Genomic DNA, 12759 nt, shown 5'->3' on the forward strand with positions numbered 1-12759 from the left:
CCACACCTCCTTCACTGAGACTCTTGTACAGAGGCCACACCTCCTTCACTGTGACTCATGTACAGAGGCCACACCTCCTTCACTGAGACAGACAGATACAGAGGCCACACCTCCTTCACTGAAACTCATATGTACAGAGGCCACCCCTCCTTCACTGAAACTCATATGTACAGAGGCCACACCTCCTTCACTGAGACAGACAGATACAGAGGCCAGGGTGGTAACAGTAACTCTGCTTCATGACACCATCCTGTTGTTGATTATTTTCCTATAACCGCACACCCTCAATGTGTTTTATTCCTTATATATTCATAAATTTGGTAATTGTTGGCATTAATATGCATATAATCATAAGCTGAAATTTGATTAAATAGTATCTTTTTCCATGCAGAACTAACTTTTGGAAGTTTTGACATTTGCTATTTTTAAATGTTTATCTGCTTGGTCTGTAGAGACTCCTAAACCAATCTGCACCTACATCACTGTGTATTCGGTGCATTCAGCGTATTTTGTAGGCTGTCTGCTTCTCCAAACCCAGCGGGCCGCAGATATTTCTCTGAACAACAGAAACCCATTTGCAACCTTTTAAAAGCAACTCCAGCAGGACCGCCGAAGCCCTTGTGCGTCCTCGGAGCATTCGCAGCAATGCAGGCACACGTCGGCTAGACAGCCTGCATTCGCCAGCGTGCGTCTCGTGAAATAAGGCGACGTCTTTTTTTTCTTGGTGCTATGGACATATTTTTCTTCTGTGCTTTAGATGTGGAAGAAAGGAATCACAGGTTTTTGCATCAAAATAAATATGAAAGGGGAAAGCAGAGTTTCTGGAAGGAGATTAGATCTTGATGGGTGTGTGTGTGTGTGTGTGTGTGTGAATCAGGTCTGCTTGACCAGCTCAGGTTCCAAAGTCAGATTCTGTATTGTCTTCTTTATTATAATCAATGTAGCTTATCACTTGGTTGCATACTGATAACAAAACTACTGAAACTTTGTGTCAGCTGACATAAAGGCTTCTTTCATCAGTTTTGTTTTGTCATAACACTAGAATCAGGTGACATTAATGACATAAGGGTGCAGTCAAACTTAGCTCTGTCATTATGTCGTCATGACATATATGTAATATGTATGACGTTATAAGTATTCATTACAAAAGAAAAGAGCAGAAATTGAAATGAAATTTGGGGAAATTCTACATAGGTTTATGTAAATTATGTCTACATAACGTTGTTACAGTGTCATGATTGTCACTGTTATAACTGTATATCAGTTGTCATGATGTTTTAACTAATTGCAGTCTGGAAAGTCTCAAACTACTTGAGTCGAGTCACACAAATGACATAAGCTTGATATCTATGTCATTACATGCATATCTGTGTATGCCTCTGTCATTATGTTCTCATGACATTATCATCAGTATTCATAAAAAGCTTGTAAGCCGTAAGTCAGAAATACCTGGAAGGTGTGTTAACATTTGAGTCAAGCGACATTGATGACATAAACTTGACGAAGTTGTGTTGATGACACTTTCCTTAAAATCTGATTTTATAGCTTAATGTACTAAAGATTTGAGTAATGTGACTAAATTAAGGTTACACAGCTGTCATTATTTTGTCATGAAATTGTCATAAGAAGAAATAGGAAACAGAAATTCTGCATCGCTTTTGTTTCTCATGACAGTCACTGTTTATGTCACCTTATGTCAGATGTCATATAGCCTTATGAACACTACTTCTAAGCAATATTACCTGATTCTGTATGAGCTAACAGACACCAACAATTAGCTCGTGTCTCTCTGATCGACAGGGGAGAGGGTGGAGAGGGTAATGCCATCCTTCCATCCTCAGATCAGGATAAATAATTCTCTCGTGGATTCCCGGCCACACATGGTTGCAGCATCACTGAGCACGAATAGTCACTTTTAATAAAATTGGACCGGGCCTGAAATGAGCATCAATAACCCCTCAAGTCCATTTGCATCGAGTTCTTGGGGAAGTGTTGAATTTTCTCGGACCAAATTGAAATTGATGATAGTAATTATCCTAATGGCAGCAGGTTACAACTTTAAGGTGTGTTAGCATGACCATTAACCCGACAGCTTCCTAATGAGACGCTCAATAACTCAATATTAAAGTGGAAGAGCTGTCTGAATGCATCCAAACTGTTTATTCTTGCCTGGTAGCATGACCTGCTACCTTACGCCTTAAATTTTGTCAGAAAACAAAAATTCGAGCCAAAAAAAAGCTTAAAAAAACCCTGGCTAGATAATATTATATTGGCCTAGCATCGTGTTTAGATCTGATTTATTGTTATCAGTAATCCACTTGAAATAGAGATTGGTGTAACTCTGGTGATTAGGAGGTTGTTTGTCTTCACTGTCGCTTTGAAGGCAGAAAATCAAGAGATTTTGAGCTGCTCGTGTGACTTGACAGCCACAATTAAAGTGTTAAATCGGACATCACGTCACGTATTGGTGAAAGTCCCAAAAATCGTCCCATTATTATTTTTCATTACATCATTATTCTTCATGACGTAAATCTTCTCATATTTGCTCACCAAGACTAATTTTTCACCAACCCTTTGTTCTCCATGTTTGTTTTTCTTACTTGAGCTCTAATTTGCGATCTGATTGATCCCATGCTAAAAAAAAAACATAATAATAATAAAAGAAACGCTTGATGTCACGTCTGGGTCCGAAAAAAACTTTTTCCTGCGTTGTAAAAATTTCAGTTTTACCTCTGAATCACACTGGAGACTCCTTCCATAAAAGTTAAATAAAAATCTTTTTATAGAAATCTTTCATTGTTAACTAACACCGTGCTTTTTTAAAATCGGTAAAAATCTGTTTTTTAATTATTAGGTTTAGACGATGAAGAGCGTCTGCCGTACGAGTCCCTGTGTCAGTTGTTACTACTGCTACTGTTACTATGCTTTCGTCAGAGTTGCAGTTAGGGAAAAAGTATCAGCACCTTTTGACCAATCAGACTCGAGAATTCAGCAGCACTGCGGTGTAACATGTTTTCACTTGGACTGTTCACGGTCACGTCTTTCTCTTCTGGCTTGACGTCACCTAGCTAGCAGTTCATTATCACTTTGTGTTTAATTGTGTGAAGCGAGGTTTGCACACATGCCTGCTTTGTCTCAGGCTCCGCAGCTGACAGAATGGCACAGTCGAACCCTGAACATCGCTCTCACTGTAGCAGCGGTGAGTTAGAGGTGAGCAGACAGCCGTGGTTTAATTTAGCTTTGCCATGCAGGTGATGCTAACTTGGGATGGAGGGATGGAGGGGTGGGGGTGGGGTGTCACCGGAAGGTGCTAGCACTGCGGCATGGCGTCGTCTTTGGGGGGAAGACGGATGAGGCGGTGTACCTTGATTTAGCACCAGGCCATCGCTGTTGCTTTGACGCTGTTTTTTATTTTTCCTCTTTGTTGGTGATATTTCTGATGCTTAAAGTTCACTCACTTCCGAGTACCTTGAAAGTCATCAAACTGGGTTTTAGCTTCGGGCTTAGAGTGTGAAATATAGCTTGGGCTCGGATCTTTGGGGGATATCAGACGATGCTGAAGTTGTTTTCTGAAGCGGGTTTGATTAAGGAGCAGGATAGGATGGGATCCGTACTCGTTGCTTTAATTAGCTCTTCTCTGATGATGGTCTTCTATGTTAATTATGTCTGAATTATGCTAGTCCATCAACCTATTCTCCACACTTTATAGAAATAATCCAGATCATTTAACCCTTTTGTGTCCAAACTTTCTACACAAAAAAGCCCAAAATCAAGGTTTTTTGTAGAAGATAGACTCTAATGAATCCCCTAGCTTTATTTTATTAAGTTTTTCATTGAAGATAGATGTTTTTACCTCCAAAATCAGTTGCATCATGCAATGCAACAGTTCTAACCTGCATACATTTTGTACACAGATTAATATTGTGTATAATTTTCATAAGTCAACATTAAATATTTTGTTTCTTTTTCTACTTATACCACATGGACAGTCCATTTACTTATTAAAATAAGTGATATTTAGAAAAAAATGTATAATATATAGAGGTAGGATACTCAGCATGATATTTATTTTGGGAAATCCAAAAATGGTAACCAATATCCGTAGCAAAAATTGGCGATGTTAGCGAAGGATAATCCATGGTCAACAATGAAAAACATAAGCGAGGTGTCAAAACCAGGAAGTCCTGTACGTGGAACTAGAAAACTTGTGCTGCGTCCCAATTTGCCTACTATCTATCCTAAATAGTATCTAAGATTAGTGTGTCCCAACTCATAGTATGTTGAAATGAGTATCCCAGAGGTACCTGGATGGTCTACTATTTCCAGTAGATTTTCGAAGTGTGGATCTGTGGACACTTTTTCAGGTAATATTGCCGAAGGGGGAGGAGTTTTGCGACGGTTTGCTTTGCCCAATTCAACCTGCAAACATGGCGGACGAGCATCTGCATTTTAGAGAGGTGTAAATGAAATGTGGGAAAAAAAATACATCAAGGGAATAGTAAATTAAATTATATAATATAATGAATGTACATGATGTGTTAGTATGTCCCAGTACTTGCATACTCTCTTGCTACACACTCAAAAGTATGTACTTGTTCTTCACAAAAAAGAGTACATACTTTTAGTGCATAGTTAAAGTAGGTGAATTGGGACGCATCATTGGACTTAACAAGACAGCTAGAAAGGCAGCTAGAAAAAGACTCAAAATCAAAACAAATCCGCTCACAGTGCACAGCCTATGTGTTCTTTGGTTTCATTCAGTCTTGTCTCCGCCTCCTGTCTCATCATTGGTTTGTTTCTTGAGTGTGCCCACCTGTTCACTGTTTACTTCTTGATTCATTCGCCTGTTTGTATCCTCTCGTGTCTTTGCAAAGTCTCGTTACTTGTCATACCTTTCTAAACCTATTTTCTGCTTTAGCATTTATGATCCTGCTCATGTTTTCATTTCATGTTTCCGTTTGTTCTTATTTGACGTTGCCTACTTGTTGACAATATACAGAAAGCCCCTATTAAACAAGTAAGTAAGTAAGTAAACTTGCGTCCTGCCTCTAAGTACTGCACGTTACACCAATGCACATGGTCAGACACAAACACATGCATCCTCCTAATAATTTATGACTGACCATTCATCACAAAGACAGTAGGTTTGACCAGGATCAACCCCTACACATCGCTTCGGAATACAAAGGCCATTGTAGGGAGTTCGCTGTGTGTTGTCTTGAATATTGTATGAAGTGATGAATAATAGAGAGGTCAATGTAGTCATTTAAAGGAGCAGAACTGGGCAAGCTCCAGCAAAAGAAGAGATCGATTTTTCCTTCCTACTATTCTAACTGGCTCTCGACAGGAGCTTGGAAGCAAGGTGTCATTCCTCCTTTCAAATCTCTTCTTCACCTCATTCCAATCATTTTTGCTCAATGACAGGGCGAGAGGAAATCAATACTCTTCAAACCAGCAACAGAATAAATATTCAGCAGCATAGCGGAACATTAAACATTAATAAGCAGACGGAGAACGCGAGAGAGAGACCTCAATTTGAACTCCGCAAGGTAGACACATGAAGGTTCGCGGAGTTTTTGGCTCAGGTGTTTTCTCTCACTGGACTTTGAAGTCTTTTCAGATTTTTCTGAACACTGATGAGTAGCATGAACGCTGCCAGTACGGTTACCCCAAGATCTAGGCTAGTAGGGAAAAATTCAAACATGCTCATGCATTATTAGCATCAGATTGAATCATAGTGTGAACAAAGCAATGGCTATGAAAAGGGTTCAGCCTACATATAACGCAGTGCAGAATTATTGGCACCCTTCAGCAATAACACATGCAACTGGTGATATGTTAAACTTGACTTTTTCAAGTATTCAAGCATTAAAAGTTGCATTTATCTCTAAGAAAAACCCCTGCTTTCAAAATAAACAGCATCCTGGGGCTGTTGAATGCTCGATTCTGATTGGTCAGAACTTGTTGATTAATTTTCTATTAACTATTAACACCCCACAGTTCCCTACTTTCCTATAGCAGCACATCCTGGAGTGTTTTATTCATCTTATACAACGACAATTAGATATTGATTCTCATTTTTTATTTATTAAAGAACAAAACATTGTACTTTTTATCCATTTACAGCTACATTTAATGCTAAGGAGTATCCATAAAACAAGTTAGTTCCTGTTAGGACTAATTTTATAACAGGTATAAGCAGTCATTCCCTCACCAGCTTGTCATTTTTTCTCTTTTGACATTAATAAGACATAAAAAAATGATGTTAGCGAGGAACCACAAAGTGCAAACTCCTCTGTCCTGAAGATTTTCTTGAAGCTCTGACACTGGAGACCAAAAATAAACATTTCCTTAAAGAAACTTCACCATATCATCAATTACAAACATTTTTAAAATATGTTTATTTGGGGTGTCCACCATATACCTGTGAATGAGCCGTTACTATAGAAACGATAACCTATTAGAGTAAGCGTATTGATATACGCCTGTGATTTGCAGCTGCACTACTGTCAGAGTTGCTGTTATAGAAAATGAATCAACACCTTCTGACCAATCAGAATGGAGAATACAACAGCACTGTGGTATAAAGACCAATACTCAATACCAGGTTAAAATATATTACAACTAGAAGGTATTTAACCCCAGATCTTTAATTTATGAAAAGAAAACAATCCTTATAAGTGTGTTATTGAGTGTAACAAAGAGGATTACAGGATGAACAAATCTTCTGCTGAATGGCATAATAGCAGAAACAGATGTAGCTCACTTCACAGTGTCATTTAGAAAATGCAATCTAATCAGAAATGTTCCTCAAAGAGAGAGCCTTTTTTTCCCTTCAGGCAGTCAATTTGAGTCCATTCAGAGATGTGTGGATGGTGGTAAACATCTCATTTTTTGTAATTATACACAAAGCGAACCAACAGAAGTGTGTAAAAGAGTCAGAATGAACAAATGTGCTCCAACCCGAATACCTCGGTTGCCAAGAACACAAACAAATGCATCATCCTGAGCCATTCAATAGTTTAGCCAGTGGTGAATTGAAGAAAACGCGGAAATAAATACAACGTCAGGTTAGTTTGCACATCTCTAAGGCATGCATCATTCAAGGGAACGGCTTCTCTATCTAATTACTGCAGTCAGTGATGCCATTGTAGCCTGGTGATTTGATTTATATCGAGTTATACAAGGAATGGATTAGTGGCTTATAAAAAATGCATGATGTGCTGCCTCGCGAATGCTGCATTTGTCAGAGCTCTTTAAATGCCTTTACCACATTCCCGATGAGGCACCAAGGGAAAAAAAACCCAACTAATTTCATTTTCCCACCAATTTTCCCATTTCCTGTTCACTTCACACTCCGAGAACCAGAAAGCTGATTATAGCTATAGCTATAGTTTGTATGCTTCTACTTATGTATACTTAGGTACCTATATATAATTATGTACTTATATATACTCTATGTTTCAAGCCAGCAGTATACTGTAGCTTGAGCAGTGAGACATTGCAACTTGCTAGTTACACGAAAGGTTGTTGGGTGCAATGTCAATTTGAGGTCGAGGAAGAACAACGTCCAAACAGGTCAGCTTTAAAACACCCTGAATTCAAAGTTCCACCAGTTAAACATAAGTTAAATCGTACGGTCAGTCCTAAAGTAATTAATTGAAAACACTAGTAGTGTGTAAAGCCCAAAACCATCACCAGCCAATCACAAAAATGATCCAACCTAAACAGGAAGTGCTACAACCATGATCAAGACACAGGGAAGTGGTTAGCTTCCATCATTCTCAGTGCAACATTTACTCGCCTGCCACTCGGGTTAGTCATTTTTACCAAAATCCATGCTAGCATCTTAAGACTGTTTGAGTGTATTAGATAAACAATTGGTGGTCCTACAACTGAAGAATCAGGAAATGCTGACTTCACATGCTAAGTCTAACCATAACGTTTTTGTATGTCTTGAGTTTTTGTGTTTGAGGTGTACGAATTGGGAAGTGGAGAGCATGTTGGCCCAGAAGAAGTAGCAAGAAATAGCAAGGCTAAGTTAGCAAGGGTGCTTTCAGGACCATCAGTAGGAAGGGAAGGACATTCCTTTATTGATTCAACTGAAGTATCTCATCGTAAATCCTGGGAAGACCAGTGTTAAGGTGGGAATACACCCTAATCCATTTCAGGGTGGAAGAACATCCTAAAATTCCTCATTCGTAAATTTTGGTAACTGCAGGAAACACTCGAAGAAGGTTCTGAACAATTACACACTGTCTGTTGTTAAATTTCATAGTTAGTGTTGTTCTCTTATGGCTGTTAGTTATGGACTTTCTGTCCAGTTTCTTTTTTCTTTTAAATTTCATAGTTAGTGTTGTTCTCTTGTGCTACTGAGTGGGGCTTTTGCAGTAAATGTCTACAATTAAACAGCGAAGAAATGAACCTTTTCGTTTAAAGCCTGTCATTTGCCACATGATGCAAAGAGCTATGGCCTGTATTTTTAACACCACAGGTGCCACTATTTCTGGATACAGAGCACCTGTTGTGCATCAGTTCAGGCATATCTTAGAAATCTGCTCAGCATGGCTGCTTTAAGAACTGCTTTATGATCCCGGAGTTGCCACGCTTGAAGAATCCATGGCCCTAGGTGATCACGGCTATAGCTCATGCAGCTGCAGATGATTTTCTCAGCCCGCAGTCCATCACCTGAATATGGATCACTTTATTCTAGTTCATGGTAGGACAGCAATAGCAGACATAAAGTTTTCTGTGTAGAACCTGCGAGTGGAATAAATATGTAATGTAATACTATATACTTCACGGTACTCATCCAAAATGCACAGAAATGCAAAAAGAAGGATAGACTGATGTAATAAAGATGTAGGGATTTCTAAAAATGCTAACCTGTTCAATTCATAACATGATTAGAAATCTGGAACTCTAGGGTCCCCAGTTCGACCCAGGCCTCAGGGTTCTGTCATTTGTATGGGTTTCCTCTGGGTTCTCCGGTTTCCTCCCACCTCCCAACTCGGTGGATTGACAACTCTAAATTGGCCCTTGGTGTGAATGTGTGCACGTGGTGGTCTGCGATAGTCTGGCGTCTTTTACAGGGTGTGTTCCCACCTCACACCAGAGTTCCCAGGATCGCCACTGGATTCACCTTGACCCTGACCAGGATAACGCACTTACTGAAGATACAGTAATGAATGAATGAATGAATGAATGAACCAGGCAAAATTTCTTCCTTTGTGACATTTTTAAAATAATGGATCAGGGAAGACTTTTGTTTAATCCAGGGTGTATTCCCATCTTGTGCCCAGTTTTCCCGGAATAGGCTCTGGACAACAACCACGACCCTGACCAGGACAAAAGTGGTTAGTGAAGATGGATGGATGGACCAGTGCACTACCAGTTTCACGCATTATTCTTATTACACCATCAATGAGGCCTTGTGCTTTAAAGCTCAACTCTAATAGTTTGATTGTCAAGCTATTATTAGATTGTAGCCCCCATTTTGAAATCCTGTAGCAATGTTTTATTCTATTGAAATGTTGGCGGTGCTATTCGTGTAGTTCGCTCATGCAGTTTAGAGCACCAGATTTTAGAAGCAAGCAGTTTAATTGCGAATGAGCAGTTTAATTGTGAACATGTGCTCACATTCTGTCAGTGTGAAGTGATGGCATTTAATGGAAATAAAATGTCTTTTTAGAGTTGGCATGTCAAATAAACTAAAATTAACGACCTCATCACTGTCCAGGTATGATAAAAGGAGTGATGGGAGGATGTGGGAGGTTAAAAACAAAATAAGGGAAGGTGTAGAGTGAGAGGGGACCCACAAGGAACATTATATAAGTGACAAAGAGAAATAAGTGAGGAGGAAAGCCGTGGGTCCTCCATAATGAAGAAATAATTAGATAGCAGAGTGAGAGATTTGGGTGAGATTAATGGTTTCTGTCATGTCGGTTATGAAAAAATGGATGGAATGGTCAGAGCAAATAAGGATAGGTAATATCTCTATTTTCTTTCTCTATCATCTCTTTTACTATTGTCTCTCACCTTTAACACTTGGATTTGTTACATCTTGCCTAAATTGCCTGTTATGATTGACATTTGGTATATATAGCTACATACATAATGCATAAGGAGCATCTTAGCAGGCTTTAGCCTTTGGTCAGATATTATGGTTGTTATGTAGGGTGTGTGTTCTCACAGCCTTCCCCATAATCCCCCTTTCATTTTGATTGCTCTAGCCACCCTCTGACCTGTAATACCATTCTTACTACGCTTAGCAGCAAAGAATGCATGCAGACGTCTTTTCTGATTTATTATTAATGGACACCTGGGCCAGGAATTATCACTGTTCATGAAAAGATCACAAGCACAGGGAGAAAAAGTAGTTCAGGTTTTCAGTAGCGGGCTGAAATATGTTCCCACTGTAAGAAAATGGATTGCACCAATATGATGCCAGTTGCAAATTTATAAGACCTCGAACACACCACTTCTTATTGAAATGTAGATATAGTTAAAGGTAAGCTTCGAGGCGGGGCAGATGTAACTTGCAACTATATTCATAAATAAGGACACACTTGCTGTATCATCGACGCAGAGTACTAAGGTACCATCCCTTTTACGCATAGGTACAATCTTCGCCTTTAAATCATTATACCACAGCAGTGCTGAATTCTCGAATCTGATTGGTCAAAAGATGTTGTTTGATTGTCTATAACTGCAGCTCTGACAGTAGCTCCAGCTGTAATTTTGCATTAATAAGTTTATATTAATGCAATACATTATGGTCTCTATAGTAGCAACTCATTCACAACGACTTGATCACTAGCATGACAACATACACTAAATTACGTCACATGGTACGACGTGGTATTGGATGTTGGTATCTCAGTGTTTTTACAAGTACAATTATGAGTAAATGAGCATAGTATAGGGGCAATGTTCAATAACAGCTGAAGGCCAAATGTTGAACTGAACCAGAATATGGTTGGAACTTAGGTCAGAAATGAGGCAGTATGGAAAGCTGGCAGCATGTCACTGAGAGTTTCTCAATTTCTGACAACTTTGCTTAATCTTTATTGCCATATTGTCCAGAGGGCAAAACTGTTGCTGTTTGTGTGAATTTATGCTTTAGTGTTGATTATTGTTTCCTCTTCCTTCTTCTGAAAGCTGTCTCTGATCTCTTCTGACACGTGTGTGCATATCTGTGTGTGTGTGTTTGTGTGTGTGTGTGTGTGTGTGTATGTCCTTATAGATTTGATTACCAGGAGCTGCTACACAACTCAACTTTCTGCCTGGTGCCTCGTGGCCGGCGACTCGGGTCTTTCCGCTTTCTTGAAGCCCTGCAGGTAGGTGGCTGGACGTCGCCTTTGATAAAAATACCCTGAAGGTCCCAGACTCCCACCACACACCCATACTATGAGACTGGTTTCTATGGCAACTGGTATTGGCCTGGCAGGTTGGTGTTTTGTTGTTACAGAATGCTGATGTTTGGGTTATTGGTATTGACATCCTGTCTTCTTTCAGCTAAGAAAATTTCCCGTTCTGTAATGAGAAAAGTATTATTTATCTTCTCTCTCTCTCTCTCTCTCTCTCTCTCTTTTGTTCTCTTTAATGTAATCTTACGTTTTCTTTCTCACTTCTGCACTTTCTCAGCTTTCAAACTCGAGGTAGAATTTAGAAACTTCCCCCAGAGTTTTGTATATTCTAAACAAACAGTAAATCTCTTCATTAACAGCCTGGAGTTCAGCTGCAACAGAAACAGCTTAGTAGAAATTAAGTTAAGCTTTACCCAGTGCATGAAGCAATGAAGAGAAATAGTCACAGATATCATTCTAAATCAGGTTTTCCCTTATAAATTATTTATACCACACCGCGGTCGAATTCTCGCTTCTGATTGGTCAGAAGGTGTTGATTCATTTTCTATAAGCAGTAGTTTCTGCTGCAATGCCAATCACGGGTTTATATTAATGCGCACATTATAGGTTATTGTTTCTAGTACCAGTTCATACACAGGGACTTGATATGCTGAAGGAGATTACCATTTAATTACCATTTATGGAAGGAGTCTCCAGTGTCAGGGCTTTGTAACAGTCTGCGGTAATGCTGTACCTTTAAGTGTTCTACCACGAGAAAGGCTTTGTGATGAAGGGCTTGTCAATAACATGACAAATTAACTTGAAGAAAGAGAAAAAAAAGAGAGTGAACGACTGTTTATAGCTTCTATAACATAAGTGAGAACAGAAACTTGTTTCGTGGAAGTTACACAACATGAAATGTAACTATAAATGGATAAAAAGTAAGACGTTGTTCTTAAACAAATGAAAAATTGCAATTGTTGGCAAATCAGATACTCCAGGATGCGCCGTTATAGGAAAACGATCGACATTGGGTTGGTAACAGTAACTTCGCTTCACATTGTTGTTCATTTTCCTATAAGAGAATGACACGAAGTGTTTTATTCTTTACTTATTACATAAAATCAGTATTTCTTTTGAAAAAAGTCATTTGCATTTACTGCCCATCATACAAGTGCTACAATTCCATATTTCTAGCTAAATAACTTATTACATGTAATAAGCACATTAACTAATATGTAATAACATATGTATTACATGTGTATTACATATGTATTACACATGAATAGGCTGGTTATTATATTTATCACTGTGATACATGAAATAACCAGCCCAGTTATGTGTGTTAAATCTAGTCTATGCAACTGCCTACTATTTAATATCTTTAATACAAATTTTTATGGATTTTCTG

General features: G+C 38.9%; 1 protein-coding gene across 2 annotated transcripts in view; it reads left to right on the forward strand.

Moving 5' to 3' along the window:
* Positions 1-12759, forward strand: part of LOC113529295 (exostosin-1) — a 158032-nt gene that overhangs the window by 116055 nt on the left and 29218 nt on the right. For both annotated transcript variants that reach the window (XM_053231888.1, XM_026918398.3), the window contains exon 3: positions 11246-11339. In XM_053231888.1, coding sequence (XP_053087863.1) covers positions 11246-11339 — 94 coding nt within the window. The remainder of the gene's footprint in view (positions 1-11245; positions 11340-12759) is intronic.

The sequence above is a fragment of the Pangasianodon hypophthalmus genome, chromosome 30 (assembly GCF_027358585.1).
Source record: "Pangasianodon hypophthalmus isolate fPanHyp1 chromosome 30, fPanHyp1.pri, whole genome shotgun sequence".
Lineage (NCBI taxonomy): Eukaryota > Metazoa > Chordata > Actinopteri > Siluriformes > Pangasiidae > Pangasianodon > Pangasianodon hypophthalmus.